Consider the following 16,906-nt stretch of genomic DNA (forward strand, 5'->3'; position numbering starts at 1 on the left):
ACCCTGCTCCCCTGGATTCGAACCGCCAGCCTTTTGGTCAGCAAGTTCAACAGCTCAGTGGGGGCTCCAAAACATATACATATGGCTTCCTAAACTGCTCCTCACAGGGTTTGATTTCCGGAACAAGCCGAAGCCGAGTAGAAGAAAAATCAAATCAATATAAAGCCAGTTAGATTGAAATCAGGCTTGAAAATCAATTGTAAGCCAAGTCCTGCTGCTGGGCAATTAAAGGTTGCCCTATCCTGTCTGTTGTCTGTCTCTCTGTCTGATATCAATCCAATCTCCCTCCTGGCCAGCACACATGTAAAATCAATTTTAACAGTTTAACCTACTTTGAAATCTGAAGTCTCAAAACGTATCAAACCAATTAAGAAGTAAAAACAGCCTGAAAGGTTCAAACAGTTTACGGCTATGCACATGTATATTTTGGAAGACATCAGCTAAGCTTCAAAGGCTTTCATTTTGCGTAATGTCTCATTTCTGGCCAAATGCCTTGGGGAAGTTGCCGGCATTTGACACTGAGAGCTATATTATTTCTGAACATGGTGTTTTCATGTAAGCTCCTACATCCTGACTCCAGCGAATACGGAGGGCTGGTTGATGCCCCATAGCCGTTTATGCCTTCATTTCCTAAATGTGTGTGTATTTTTAAAACTCAAGCAAGACTCACCTGACATTTATTTCATATCACAAGTGCATGTTGTACGCTTGGAATGAAAAGGTCACTGAATCATATTGGATATCATCTCTTTTTTTTCTAGTTTAGGAAGCTACCTCCACTCTTTCCATTTTATTTCTGCCTCTGGGACCACATTTTCTGTTAAAAGATGTTATGGCCAAGAAACACGGACTTTGGCCCCATCTACACTGCCATATACAATCCAGATTATCTGCTTTGAACTGAATTATATGGCAGCGTAGACTCATATAATCCAGTTCGGCACAGTTAAACTGCTTTCTGAAACCATAGCCATAAACGGCCATATAAACCATAAACGGCCATATAAAATCCAGACTATTTTATTTTATTTGAACTGGATTATATGGCAGCGTAGACTCATATAATCCAGTTCGACACATTTAAACTGCTTTCTGAAACCATAGCCCCTTCTAAACGGCCGTATAAAATCCAGATTATTTTATTTGAACTGGATTATGTGGCAGCGTAGACTCATATAATCTAGTTCGACACAGTTAAAATGCTTTCTGAAACCATAGCCCCTTCTAAACGGCCATATAAAATGCAGATTATTTTATTTGAACTGGATTATATGGCAGCGTAGACTTATACAATCCAGTTCAATGCAGTTAAACTGCTTTCTGAAACTACAGCCCCTTCTACACAGCCATATAAAATCCAGATTATTTTATTTGAACTGGATTATATGGCAGTGTAGACTCATATAATCCAGTTCAATGCAGTTAAACTGCTTTCTGAAACTACAGCCCCTTCTACACTGTCCTATAAAATTCAGATTATCTGATCTTGAACTGGATTATATGGCAGTGTAGACTCATATAATCCAGTTCAAAGCACGTAATGTGGATTATCTGATTTGATAATCTGGATTATATGGCAGTGTAGAAGGGGGTCTGCAATTTTTGGCAGTGTAGACTCATATAATCCAGTTCAATGCAGTTAAACAGCTTTCTGGAATCCCATCTACACTGCCATATAAAATCCAGATTTGTGTTGTCAAAAGTTTTACATGGCTGGAATCACTGGGTCTCAGATAACCCAGTTCAAAGCAGATATTGTGGGATTTTCTGCCTTGATATTCTGAATTATATGGCAGTGTGGAATTAGCCATACAACTTGCTTTGATGGTCTGGATTTATGGCAGTGTAGATCCAGCCTTTGTTAATTGAGATATAGCTATATTAGAAATTAGAAGACGGATGCAGGCAAAAGAAAGACAATGGCATCTCAAATTTGAACATTAGAAAGCAAGCTCACTCTAGCCCCTTCTAGATTGCTATATAATCTAGGCCGGGATGTGGAACAGGCTGATTAGCAGTCAGCTGCAATAAATCACTCTGACCAAGAGGTCATGAGTTCGAGGCCCACCCGTGCCTCGCTGTCTCTGTTCTATGTTACGGCATTGAATGTTTGCCTTATATGTGCAATGTGATCCGCCCTGAGTCCCCTTCGGAGTGAGAAGGGCAGAATATAAATACTGTAAATAAATTAATTAATAAATAATAATCCATATTATCATGATCTGCTTTGAACTGGATTATATGAGTCTATATTGCCATATAATCCAGTTCAAAGCAGGTAATCTGGATTGTATACAGCAGTTTAGAAGGGGGCTCTGAAGCAGCAATTGTGTCCAGAGCCTTTGGCGAAAAGGAGTTCAAACAGATAACACTAGCTGTGCCCGGCCACGCGTTGCTGTGGCGAAGTCTGGTGGTATGGGAAATAAACTATTGAGGAATTGGTGGTAGTTAAGGTAAAGGGTAAAGGTTTTCCCCTGACATTAAGTCCATTATAAATGGGTTATATAGCTGTGTGGAAGGGCCTTGAGTCTACACTTAATAATAATAATAATAATAATAATAATAATAATAATAATACTTATACCCCGCCACCATCTCCCCACGGGGACTTGGGGCGGCTTACACTTCCATATAATCCAGTTAAAATCAGATAATCTGTATTTTATAGGCAGTGTGGAAGAGGCCTGATTGAAGTGGCCCTGGGCTGAGTGGGTTGCTAGGAGACCAAGTGGTGGAGCTTAGCCTTCTAACTGACAGCAGACCAAGTGGGTGGAGCTTAGCCTTCTAACTGGCAGCAATTGGATAAAAACAATTATTCCTCTCCCTCTAATTAGGAATTTATTTTTGTTTTCTTTTTGTTGTATGAACGTAGAGGCATGGATGAGGGGCTGTGCTGCCAAGTTTAGTGTTTCTGGGATGTGTAGTTTTGTTGTTTTGTCCTAGGCCTAAATTTCATTACCCTTTTATATATATAGACGAGCTGTGCCCGGCCACGCGTTGCTGTGGCGAAGTCTGGTGGTATGGGAAATAAAAGTATTGAGGAATTGGTGGTAGTTAAGGTAAAGGGTAAAGGTTTTCTCCTGACATTAAGTCCAGTTATGTCCGACTGCACACTGAAGTGGATTATATGGCAGTGTGGAGTCAAGATAATCCAGTTCAAAGCAGATAATATAAGATTATAAATGGGTTATATACCTGTGTGGAAGGGCCTTGAGTCTACACTGCCATATAATCCAGTTCAAATCTGATAATCTGTATTTTATAGGCAGTGGGGAAGAGGCCTAAGTGAGGCCTAACTCTGCCTGTCCCCGGGGCTGAGTGGGTTGCTAGGAGACCAAGTGGGTGGAGCTTAGCCTTCTAACTGGCAGCGATCGGATAAAAACAATTATTCCTCTCCCTCTAATTAGGACTTTATTTTTCTTTTCTTTTTGTTGTATAAACGTAGAGGCATGGATGAGGGGTTGTGCTGCCAAGTTTAGTGTTTCTGGGATGTGTAATTTTGTTGTTTTGTCTTAGGCCAAAATTTCATTACCCTTTTATATATATAGATACTAGCTGTGCCCGGTCACACGTTGCTGTGGCGAAGTATGGTGGTATGGGAAATAAAGTATTGAGGAATTGGTGGCAGTTAAGGTAAAGGGTAAAGGTGTGAAGTCCAGATAATCCAGTTAAAGCAGATAATATAAGATTATAAATGGGTTATACAGCTGTGTGGAAGGGCCTTGAGTCTACACTGCCATCTAATCCAGTTAAAATCTGATAATCTGTATTTTATAGGCAGTGTGGAAGAGGCCTAAGTGAGGCCTAACTTTGCCTGTCCCCTGGGTGAGTGGGTTGCTAGGAGACCAAGTGGGCGGAGCTTAGCCTTCTAACTGGCAGCAATTGGACAAAAACAAATATTGCTCTCCCTCTAATTAGGACTTTATTTTTCTTTTCTTTTTGTTGTATCAACCTAGAGGCGTGGATGATGGGTTGTGTTGTCAATTTTCGAGATTGTGGGGTGTTTAGTTTTGTTGTTTTGGCGGTCGCCAGGATTCCATCACTCTTTTATATATATAGATAGATTGCCAAATAGATACAAGAGGAGGGATACAAGTGGCAGGCTTTTGTTGTTTTCCTACTTTGGGATGTGAGGATCCTCACCTTGAAGGAAGTGTTTTGGACACTGGACTTGATCAAGATGCCTTGATCAAGGGCGGCATTTCCATCTTCCACGAACTCATGATGCATTCCATTTCTCCTGTCCCTCCCTATTCCAGAGAGCAGCCCATCTTCACCGCCAGAGCGCATGTCTTCCAAATTGACCCCAGCACCAAGAAGAACTGGGTTCCTGCAAGCAAGCAGGCGGTAACTGTTTCCTACTTCTATGACAGCACAAGAAACAGCTATCGCATTATCAGTGTGGATGGAGCCAAGGTAGGATGCCTGCACGGATCTCCTCTGCCGCGCTTGCAGAATTGGCGGGATCACATTGCTAAGGAAGCTTGCAAAGTGGGTCCTGCACATTTATTGAAAAACAACCGCTTGGCAGTAGGTTTGTTCACATTCCATGAATCGTGTTACAGGGAAATAGGACTATATTGTTAATTCTCTGTGTTTGATAATTTATTTATTTATTTACAGTATTTATATTCCGCCCTTCTCACCCCGAAGTGGACTCAGGGCGGACTACAACGAACACATATATGGCAAACATTCAATGCCAACAGACAAACAACATACATGTGATGACCCATGGGCCTTGTAGTCCTGCTCAGGACATTGTAATTCCTGATGAGGAGGAAAACTTGGGTTTTTTACCTTCCCAGTCAGAACTGGATTCCCCTCAGCCAGATCTTTCCCAGGCAGATCTGGGAACCTTGCACCTGCAAGAAAGTTGTCTCCCAGAAGTATGTCAAACAACCCCAGAGCCTACTTCTCCCGTGTTCTTGCGCCGGGAGTTTTGTAAACAACAGAGAAGTTTGGAATCAGCTTCGCGCAGGAGTGCGAGGATTGCAGCTAAGAATGTGGCCAATTAAGACTGCTTCTCGTGAGAATCTTTGGGGAGTCTCACATCTGGTCTCAGAGTTTAGCTTTCGGTTCTGATTCCCAGAGAACTGCTTCGGCGGGAAAGTTAGACTCTATTTAGGTGTTTTACCCGCGTAGTAACTTCGCGGAGTCAATTCGTCAGCCTACGGAGCGAGTTGTGTCTGGACAGCGCGCTCCGATTCAAGCCTCGCTCCTGCTCAAGCCTTGCCCTGCTTTCCAGCCTTCGTCTTGCTTCCCAGCCTTGTTTACCAACGGACTTCGCCTTGTTGCCCAGGACCAATCCTTGCCTTGTATCACGGATTTTACCAAGTTATTCCACGGACCTTGTTCTTGCTCCTAGTTACCTTGTTCCACGTTTTAAGCCTTGTTTCAAGTATCAAGTTATTTCCTAGCCTTGCTCAAGTTTATGGACTAAAGGACTTGTCATCTCCCCTCACTTTGCCTGGCAAAGTGAGTGTTTCGGTTATTGGATTACAACTTTGGACCTTAATATTTCATATTGGACATCGCTTTTTTGGACTAATTTAGACCTTTCCTGAAAGGTCTGCTTTTGGACTATTTCATATACTTGCTTTTATTAACTTTATATATTCCTTCAATAAAGATATTAGTTAGATTCTGGCCTCTGTGTTTGGTTATTGGTGCCTTTGCAACCTGGGTCGTGACAATACATTAGACAGACTCAGAGGCATTTTTAACATTTTTCTAGCTTCTCGATTCCAGCCACAGGGGGAGCTGTTGCTTCACTGTCCACTAGTGGCTGTACTTCCTCATTCCTTTCCTCGTGTTTTGCTGGCAGTTTTATGGTGTTGTAAATTAGCCTCCCGCATAAAGCGTCCCTAAATTTCCCTAATTGACAGGTGCAACTGTCTTTCGGGGCTGCATAGGTCAACAGCAAGCCAGGGCTATTAATGGTCGGAGGCTTAACCCGACCCGGGCTTCGAACTCATGACCTCTTGGTCAGTAGTGATTTACAGCAGCTGGTTACTAGCCAGCTGCGCCACAGCCACAGCCCGACGATCATCCAAAAGAGGAGGAATGGGGCCAATAGGTAATACCTGGACAGGTGACTCATGGGAGATTTGTAAGGAGAATTTGGTATAAGAGCACAAAATAATGGAAATATATAGTTTAGGGCAGGGGTCCTCAAACTTTTAAAGCAGAGGGCCGGTCCACAATCCTTCAGACTGTTGAGGGGCCGAATTATCATTTGAAAAAAAAATCCAACAAATTCCTATGCACACTGCAAATGTCTTATTTGTAATGCAAAACAACAACAACAACAATAACAACAATGAAAGAACAATACAATATTTAAAAATGAAAACAATTTTAACCAACATAAGCCTATCAGGATTTCAATGGGTAGTGTGGGCTTGCTTCTAGCCAATGAGATAATCAAGTTAATTAGGATCATTGTTGTCGTTGTTGTTGTTGTTGTGTGCCTTCAAGTCATTTCAGACTTTGGGCAAGCCTAAGTCTAGAATTTATGTATTTATTATTTATTTATTTACTGCATTTATTTACTACATTTGTATCACACCCTTCCACCCCAAAGGGGACTCAGAGTGGCTTACAAATTATATGTACATACAATATATTATATTATTAGCATAGCACAATATTAGCATTATGTATTACTATATTGAACTATACCACTATACTGTAATATTATTAGTAATATTTTATGTAATATAGAATATATAATTAATATTATTATATGGTATTATTATTAGTATTATATTGTATTACATTATAGTATTATTATCAATATTATATGTATATACAATATATTATATTATAAAACTGAGGGCGGGGGCCAGGTAAATGACCTTGGAGGGCCGCATCTGGCCCCCGGGCCTTAGTTTGGGGACCCCTGGTTTAGGGCGACAGAAAAATAATTATTTACTATTGGAGGCCCCGGTGGCGCAGCGGATTAAACTGCTGAGCTGCTGAACTTGTTGACTGAAAGGTCGGTGGTTCGATTCCAGGGAGCAGAGTGAGCTCCCGCTGTTAGCCCCAGCTTCTTCCAACCTAGCAGCTTGAAAGCATACAAATGTGAGTAGATTAATAGGTACTGCTTTGTCCGGAAGGTAATGGCTTTCCGTGCAGTCATGCTGGCCACGTGGCCTAGAAGGTGTCTACGGACAACGCTGGCTCTTCGGCTTAGAAAATTAGATGAGCACCAGTCCCCAGAGTCGGACATGACTAGACTTAATGTCAGGAGAAAACCTTTACTATTGGTTTTTAAAAACAAATATATTTTCATCCAGGATGGGCTATATCACCTTTGCCCTTAACCCCCACCCTGAACAGAGTTTTCTTTCAATTTAAATATTTAATTATCCAACGTAATATTCATTTGTGACATCCTTCGTAATATTCATTTGTGACATCCTACATAAAGCCTTTGTTCAAGGTCAAGTAGAAAGAAGTTTGCAGTTTAAGAGCATGTGAACTGCACATAACAACGAACATACCTTCAGCCAATAAATAGTATTTTCCTTGACAGATGCTGTATTTTATTTTATTTCAAATCTTGGTTGTTGTGATTTCTGCTTTATAAGTTTGATATTATCAAAAGCTTTCACGGCTGGAATCACTGGGTTGCTGTGAGTTTTCCGGGCTGTCTGGCCATGTTCCAGAAGCATTCTCTTCTGATGTTTTGCCCACATCTATGACGGGCATCCTCAGAGGTTGAGGTCTGTTGGAAACTAGGCAATTGGGGTTTCTATATCTGTGGAATAATGTCCAAGGGTAGGAGAAAGAACCTTTGTCTGTTGGAGGCAAGTGTGAATATTACCATTGGCCACCTTGATTAGCATTGAATAGCCTTGCAGTTTCAAAGCCTGGCTGCTTCCTGCCTGGGGGAATCCTTTGTTGGGAGGTGTTAGCTGGCCCAAATAGTTTCCTGTCTTAAATTCCCCTGTTTCCTGGGTGTTGTTCTTTATTTACTGTCTTGATTTTAGAGTTTTTAAAATGCTTTTCTTGATTGGTGATACCATTGATGGAGTACTGGAACTTGGAGAAAGTTATATACATTTATGTATTTTATTCCGTCATACTTAGTGGGTGGGCTCTCTCTGCTGGTGACACTGGGAGGATTTCCTCTGAATCCCTGGGTCTTCCACCATGATTCTGTGATCAACTTCCAGCATTTTTTTTTTAAAAAATCTGTGAATAACCAAATCTGCAATCATGGAGGACACCTATGTTGTCAATATAGGGAAGACAATGTGTGTGTTAAGATATTGGGAAGGGAGCAGAGGTTCACAAAAATAACTGTACGGTGTATGGAGGAAGCCATAGACCAGACAGCTCATTAAAACCGACCTACATTATTATGCCTTCAGAACAAGAGTGACCTAAAAGAATGCAGATTGGGAAAACCGCAAGTAGTTATTTTCCCTTTCCCTTTGGGAGAAGTGCTAGGATAGGACTGCCTGAACTTCTTTTTTACTTGAAGTTATCTTGACTTGAATAATTTCCGAGAACAAGTCACTACAGTAGAGTCTCACTTATCCAACATAAACGGGCCGGCAGAATGTTGGATAAACAAATATGTTGGATAATAAAGAGGCATTAAGGAAAAGCCTATTAAACATCAAATTAGGTTGTGATTTTACAAATGAAGCACCAAAACATCATGTTATACAACAAATTTGGCAGAAAAAGTAGTTCAATATGTAGTAATGCTATGTAGTAATTACTGTATTTACGAATTTAGCACCAAAATATCATGATATATTGAAAACATTGACTACAAAAATGCGTTGGATAATCCAGAACGTTGGATAAGCGAGTGTTGGATAAGTGAGACTCTATTGTATTTAGATTTCACATGAGAGCATAAAAAGTATGTTGAGTTTGTAACACCAAGCCCAGGCTTTTCCTCTTTGTGTTGTCGAAGGTTTTCATGGATGGAATCACTGGGTTGTGGTGAGTTTTTCAGGCTGTATGGCAATGCCCCAGCAGCATTCTCTCCTGATGTTTCGCCTGCATCTGTGGCTGGCCTCCAGCTCTCTAGCGTGCTGCCCGATTGAATTTTTGTTGGTGTGTTTTGCTTTTTCCTTATTTTGAAAACAATCCAGGGATTTGTGCAGATGAGAACTGGTGTGTTCCCGTCCCCCCAAATTATTTGTACCCTAAATAAATATGGTACAGTGGAGTCTCACTTATCCAACATTCGCTTATCCAACATTATGGATTATCCAACGCATTTTTGTAGTCAGTGTTTTCAATACATTGTGACATTTTGGTGCTAAATTCGTAAATACAGTAATTACTACGGAGCTTTACTGCATATTGAACTACCTTTTCTGCTAAATTTGTTGTATAACATGATGTTTTGGTGCTTAATTTGTAAAATCATAACCTAATTTGATGTTTAATAGGCTTCTCCTTAATTTCTCCTTGTTATCCAACGTATTCGCTTATCCAACTTTCTGCCGGCCCGTTTATGTTGGATAAGTGAGACTCTACTATACTTACTGGCAAAACCTTTTAATAAAGGGTTTTATATAGATTGTGGTATCCATCTATGTTGGATATTTTTCCTCCCTCGGCTGGCATAGGATGTTCCTTTTAAGTGCTGTGACATAACCCTCTGGTTGCATTACAAGAGCTAAAGTGACAACATAAGTTTGGGCAACCCAGTGGCATTGTTTGCATTTCTATTCCTGCTTAGCCTGTCTAAGTGAATTTCTGGAGAGCCGTCACATCAGTTTGTTGCAGCAGAAAGGAGGATCTGGTGGTGCTTTTAAGTAACCGTGGACGTTTATGCCACAATAAATTTTCCGGTTGTTGCATCACTACAAGATTCTTACCAGAATCTAATCCATGTCTTCCCCTTGCCCAAACAAAGCTCAAGATAACAGCAAACATAGAGTACATTGGATTGCTTTCCATGGCATAGAGATTAATGGATTGCAGTGAGTTTTCCAGGCTGTATGGCCATGTTCCAGAAGCATTCTCTCCTGACGTTTTGCCCACAGAGGTTGTGAGGTCTGTTGGAAACTAGGCAAGTGGGGTTTATATATCTGTGGAATAATGTCCAGGGTGGGAGAAAGAACTCTTGTCTGTTGTGAATGTTTCCAATAGCCAGCTTGAGTAGCATTGAATAGCCTTGCAGTTTCAAAGCCTGGCTGCTTCCTGCCTGGGGGAATCCTTTGGGCCAGCTAACACCTCCCAACAAAGGATTCCCCCAGGCAGGAATCCTTCCAAAGTTCAATGAATCAAACCGTTTGCGTTACAGCAGAGCCAGAGTGCACTGTAGTGCAACAATAGGCTTAAATTAAGACAAAAAATGATATAAAAATGTTTTATGAAATGCCTGTTGTTGAATGTTATTTTTTTTGCACGGTGGCAAATTTGGAAAATTTCTGTTCTGTGAATGTAATTTCTAGGGTTTTTTTAATTTTGATTCTACTTTTTGCTTCTTAACTTTTAATTTCTTTCAACTTTTATTTATTTTATTTCCCTGGAGCAGCCACAGCCCTGGGAAATGCAAACCACTGCTCCAGGGTTCTTATTTATTTATTTATTTATTTATTTATTTGCAGTATTTATATTCCGCCCTTCTCACCCCGAAGGACTCAGGGCAGATCACATTATGTACATATAGGGCAAACATTCAATGCCTTAACATAGAACAGAGACAGACGCAGGCACGGGCAGGCCTCGAACTCATGACCTCTTGGTCAGAGTGATTTTTTGCAGCTGGCTGCTAACCAGCCTGTGCCACAGCCCGGCCTTCAATCGTTATAGCACAGATAATGCAGAGCTCCCAGTGGCACAATGGGTTAAACCCTTGTGCCGGCAGTGGTTTGCTGGAGCAGTGGTTTGCTGACTGAAAGGTCAATGATTCGATTCCAGGGAGCGGGGTGAGCTCCCTCTGTCAGTTCCAGCTTCCTATGTGGGGACATGAGAGAAGCCTCCCACAGGATGGTAAAACATCCGGGCATCCCCTGAGCAACGTTCTTGCAGATGGGTAATTTTATCACACCAGAAGTGACTTGCAGCTTCTCAAGTCGCTCCTGACACACACACACACACAAAAGTACAGTAGAGTCTCACTTATCCAAGCTTCTGGATAATCCAAGCCATTTTTGTAGTCAATGTTTTCAATATATCATGATATTTTGGTGCTAAATTCATAAATACAGTAATTACAACATAACATTACTGCATATTGAACTACTTCTTCTTTCAAATTTATTGTATAACATGATGTTTTGGTGCTTAATTTGTAAAATCATAACCTAATTTGATGTTTAATAGGCTTTTCCTCAATCCCTCCTTATTATCCAAGATATTTGCTGATCCAAGCTTCTGCCGGCCCGTTTAGCTTGGATAAGTGAGACTCTACTGTAATAGCTTTATCTTGTTCATGGCTTTAAGTTAAGTATGGATTTAGGACTTTGCTACCGTGTTTCCCTGAAAATAAGACAGTGTCTTATAGTAATTTTTGCTCCCAAAGATGCGCTAGGTCTTATTTTCAGGGGATGTCTTATTTTTCCATGAAGAAGAATTCACATTTATTGTTGAACAAAAAAATGAACATTTATTATATACAGTACAGTAGTTGTCATCATAAACCAGCATAACTAGACAAACTGTGAATCCTATCAAGAATTTCTTATTACTACCAATATTTCCATGTACAACACTTTATGGTACGTACATTTACCAATCCTGCATGCTCTGGTGTTCTGTTCGGCGGTCATGCTTCCAAACAAAACCTTTGCTAGGTCTTACTTTCGGGGGAGGCCTTATATTTAGCAATTCAGCAAAACCTCTACTAGGTCTTATTTTCTGGGGATGTCTTATTTTAGGGGAAACAGGGTATCTCTTGCTTACACTTTGCAATCATGAAGAATGGCAGATTGTTTTCTGGAGCATCTTACTGCCTAAAAATGATTGGGGGAGGAATTGTCTGTTCATGAATTATGCTACTTCCTGTGATGACTCATGGGCCATGTAGTCCCGTTCCTAGTACTATTGTGGCAGATGAAGAGGAAAACTTGGGTTTCCCACCGTTTCTGCCAGATTTGGAGCCCTTGCACCTGCAACATGTTTGCCCACAAGAAGTCAGCCAAACAAGCCTTGAGCAGAAATCTCCCCCATTTTCTCGCCGGGATTATTATAATCAAGATAGAGGCGCTCGAGAGGCGACTCGCCGGAGCGCCAGGATAGCTGCCAGACAATTAGCTGATTAAGTCTGTTTCCCTTGGGAAACTTTAAGGAGTCATGCATCTGGACACAGTATAGGTTTCGTTTCTTGTTCCCCAGAGAAAGTGTTCCTTGGCGGGAAAACAAGATCCTATATAGGTGTTTGCCCGCAAAGAAATCCTTGCGGAGTCAATTCGTCGGCTTGAGGTGTGAGATCGTGTGTAGACTTCGTACTCCAGTTCCCAGTTCCCGGATCAAGTTTCCTGCCCAGCCTTGTACCATGGACTTCTATGGACTCAGTTCTTGATTCATGTTTGCCTTGTTTCCAGTTTGATCTTGCCAAGTTTCAAGTCTTGCCTTGCCTTGCGTTTTAAACCACGGACCTTGCTTCTCAGTTTCAAGCCTTGTTTTCCAGTTTCCTTCGGATTTACCTTAAGCCTCAAAGACTATGGACAGTTCCCCACACTATTGCTTGCCAAATAGTGTGTGTTTCGGTGAAGTGGATTATAACTTTGGACTTTAATATCACATATTGGACATTGTTTTCCTGGACTATATTTGACCTTTCCTGAAAGGTCTACTTCTGAACTATATTCTACACTTGTTTTTATTGACTTTATATATTTCCTTAATAAAGATATTAGATAGATTCTGGTCTCTGCGCATGGTTATTGGTGTTCTGCAGCCTGGGTCCTGACACTTCCATACTTCCGTTTGTAGTGGATGCCAAACCAGAACCACACAGAGCAAACCTTGCCAGCCATTCCCTTACAATGGATACTCTAGCGAGCACAAAGCTCTCAGCACAACAACATAATTGATGATGAGTCCAAGGAGGAACAGGCAGAGGAAGTAAAAATCCAATAAGCACCTTGCCAAACAATGCCCTCATTTATCAACCGCATTACGCTCCTGAGTGGGAAGGCAGTCAAGGGATTCCACTTTACTGTCTTCTGCAGTGTGGGCTTTGGAGCAACTCAGGCTTCCACACCTTTTATTCTAAAAGAGAGCAATTCATGCCTTGCCTGATTCAGCAGTCAAAACAATGCACCACTGCATATCCATTTTAATACTCTTTATCTAGACCAGTGGTTCTCAACCTTTCTAATGCTGCAACCCTTTAATAGTTTCTCATGTTGCAGTGACTTCCAACCATAACATTATTTTTGTTGCTACTTCAGAACTGTCATTTTGCTGCTGTTATGAATCGTAATGTAAATATCTGATATAATAATAATAATAAACAACTTTATTTATACCCCGCCACCATCTCCCCCGATGGGGACTCTGGGCGGCTTACATGAGGCCATGCCCAGAACAATACAATATAACAGAATATAAAAAGAACAACAAATCATAACACATTGAACAATACAATAAATGATAATATACATTACAACGCAAAATCAGAAGAACAATAAAAACAAGGGCGGGCCACATGAACACTAAGTTAAAACTCAGGGTGAGAAAAGAAATAAGAATAAAAACCACAAAGAACAGGGTCATAAAATGGTGATATGCAAGATATATTTTCATTCACTGGACCAAATTTGGCACAAATACGCGATACGCCCAAATCTGAATACCATATATACTCGAGTTTAAGCCGACCCGAATATAAGCCGAGACACCTAATTTTACCACAAAAAAACTGGGAAAACATTGACTCCAGTATAAGCCGAGATACCAATAAAATTACATTAATTGAGGCGTCATGGGAGAATCATGGGAGGAGGAAGTAGGAACAAAGATAACGGAAAAAGAATGGGAGGAGATATGGAAACAAGACAATTAAAAAACATGTCAATTAGAATAAAAGCAAATTACTATAAACTAATTTGGAAGTGGTATTTAACACCGAGAAGGTTAAATATTATGAATAAGAATAATAATGAAAAATACTGGCGAGGGTGCCAGGAAATTGGAACCTACATGCATATGTGGTGGGATTGTAAACATGTAAAAGGTTTTTGGGAATTGGTTATAAGGGAAATAGAAAAGAATATGCATATAAAATGAGAAGGAATCCAGTGGATAAATTACTTTTAATGAAAAAAGAGGATGAGAAAGATAAGAGCGAAAAAATTTAATAGACATGCTATTAACAGCAGCTGGATTACTAATTGCAAAATATTGGAAAGGAGAAATGAAAACACAAATTAATGAATGGTATAAAGAAGTTTGGCGAATGGCACTGAATGACAAGCTAACATCAAATCTAAAAGTAAAGAAGGGATTATGGGAAAAATGATTTTGAAAGTATTTGGAGAAAATTTCTAGAAAAATTATTGGAAAAAGAAGTTGTGAATTTACCTCCAAATGAAGAATTGAACTTTTGGTGGGACTACAGAAGAAGAGATGGCTCTGGAGAAGGGGAGCACAGGGGTGAATGTAAATAAAAGAGTGTTGTGACTCAGCCACAGTATAGCCTGAGTCAGGATGAAGAAGGGGATTCTGGGTTTCAGATACAAGAGCCAGTTGAGTCAGAAGTTGATGGCATGGAAATGCAGGCTGAATCAGAGGCTGGAGAATTGCAGTTTGAGCAGAATGAACTGTTGACCCCAGAAACCATAGATAACAGCCAGGCGGACATTCCCATGGGAAATAATGAGAGAGAGAGCTCTCAAGTCCGGTTAATGAGCGAGAGAGCTCAGTCCTGGTTCAGGTGCAAGATAACGATAACGAAGACCTTGATTTATCTAGGGTGGACCGTCTGTTTTGGAGAGGTTCTCAGGTCCGAAGGAGTGAGAGGCTGGCGGGAAAGGAAGAGGCCAGTTCTGGGAAAAGAAATGCCTTTCTTGGGTGCTTTTAAAAGTGTCTGTTTGCAGATAGCTTATTGTCAAAGCAAATCCTCACTTTATCTGTGTGGATGTTCTTGTTTCATGCTTAGGAAGAGTTTTCCTGGATCTTTGTACTTTTGGGCCTTGTTTTTGGGATCTACTGACTACTGCCTTGCTTTATGGATTATTAGTTTTGCTATGGTCTATGGACTAATGGATTTTCATGACTTGTGAACTATTTGGATTCTTATTGACTCATTTATTGGAACTTTGAAAACCCTTTCAACTGCCTGCTTTGATTTATATACAGTAGAGTCTCACTTATCCAAGCCTTGCTTATCCAAGCCTCTGGATAATCCAAGCCATTTTTCTAGTCAATGTTTCCAATATATCGTGATATTTTGGTGCTAAATTCGTAAATACAGTAATTACAACATAACATTACTGCGTATTGAACTACTTTTTCTGTCAAATTTGTTGTATAACATGAAGTTTTGGTGCTTAATTTGTAAAATCATAACCCAATTTGATGTTTAATAGGCGTTTCCTTGATCAGTCCTTATAATCCAAGATATTCTCTTATCCAAGCTTCTGCCGGCCCGTTTAGCTTGGATAAGTGAGACTCTACTGTATTTGCATTGCGCAATAAAACTTCAAAAGACTTTCTTCTGTGTCTGACTGGGTGTCTATAGCAAGGTGAACTATTCGAAGGTGCGACAAAGAGGGGAAAATGTATAGAATATGTTTATATAATTGTAACTTTTTCTCAAATAATAATAACAATAAAATAATTTTTAAAAGGAATTGTGGGAGTTGGAGTCTAAAACACCTGGAGGGCCCCAGTTTGCCCATGCCTGGCCTAGACAAAGGCTGCTTCCTTGCTCTTCTAACTCCCCAATTTGCTTATGGTTGTAAATATACCTTAGTTGGCATCTTTTCCAGATCAAGACACAATCTCTTGTATTAATTGCACAAGAAACTGGCAAACTCTGGGAAATAAGGGGGCGGATGGTGCATCCTTATTGGCAGAACTGTATCGTTCAAGGTTCTTGTTTGCTGAACTCCAAACGGGTTCCGTGCGCCCCGTGAGTGGCACTCACCACCTGCCGTGGGATGGCTGTGCTGAGTACTCTGCGTTATGCAGGCATCCCTAAACTAATTTGGCTCCTTTCTGTTCCGCCGCTGCAACCTTCTGCTGCGTTTCCTGTCGCAGAAGCCGGAGCGCCTTTATTGAGCGCATGATTGGCAGAACTGCATCTGCCTCCATTCAGGTTCAAGCTGGGTCCCAGCAGTTTGCCTTAATTGTGGCTCCGTATGAATCATTCAAACTTGTCAGTGCTCTTCTTATGGTGTGGTGTATTCCTCTTAGAAGCTATGCAAAACGGAGCTCTTTCAAGTTACTTAGGAAACATTTGCTAGCATTGTCGAAGGCTTTCATGTTGTGCATTTTCCAAGCTGTATCGCCATGTTCCAGAAGCATTCTCTCCTGACATTTCACCCACATCTATGGCAGGCATCCTCAGAGGTTGTGAGGTTGTCATATCTTGAACGATACAGTTCTGCCAATAAGGATCTGCCCCCTCATTTCCCAGAGTTTGCCAGTTTCGTGTGCAATTAATACAAGAGATTGTGTCTTGATTATAAAAGATGTCAACCAAAGTATATTTAGAACTACAGTAGAGTCTCACTTATCCAACATAAACGGGCTGGAAGAATGTTCCTGTGAAGCAGGAAATCGTATTCAAAGCACCCCTGGCCATCTGTCGAGGGTGCTTTGAATGTGATTTCCTGCTTCTTGGCAGGGAGTTGGACTGGATGGCCCATGAGGTCTCTTCCAACTCTATTATTCTATGATCAGAAAACACATACAGTAGAGTCTCACTTATCCAAGCTAAACGGGCCGGCAGAAGCTTGGATAAGCAAATATG

At 40.8% G+C, this 16,906-nt stretch overlaps 1 protein-coding gene across 1 annotated transcript in view; it reads left to right on the top strand.

Annotated features, from left to right (window-relative positions):
* The window catches only part of homer2 (homer scaffold protein 2), an 81,057-nt gene that overhangs the window by 30,870 nt on the left and 33,281 nt on the right, over window positions 1-16,906 (top strand). Inside the window, exon 2 of the mRNA XM_062963224.1 lies at window positions 4,260-4,416. Within this exon, the coding sequence (XP_062819294.1) occupies window positions 4,260-4,416 (157 nt within the window). The remainder of the gene's footprint in view (window positions 1-4,259; window positions 4,417-16,906) is intronic.

The sequence above is a fragment of the Anolis carolinensis genome, unplaced genomic scaffold, assembly GCF_035594765.1.
Source record: "Anolis carolinensis isolate JA03-04 unplaced genomic scaffold, rAnoCar3.1.pri scaffold_11, whole genome shotgun sequence".
In the NCBI taxonomy this organism is placed as follows: Eukaryota; Metazoa; Chordata; class Lepidosauria; order Squamata; family Dactyloidae; genus Anolis; species Anolis carolinensis.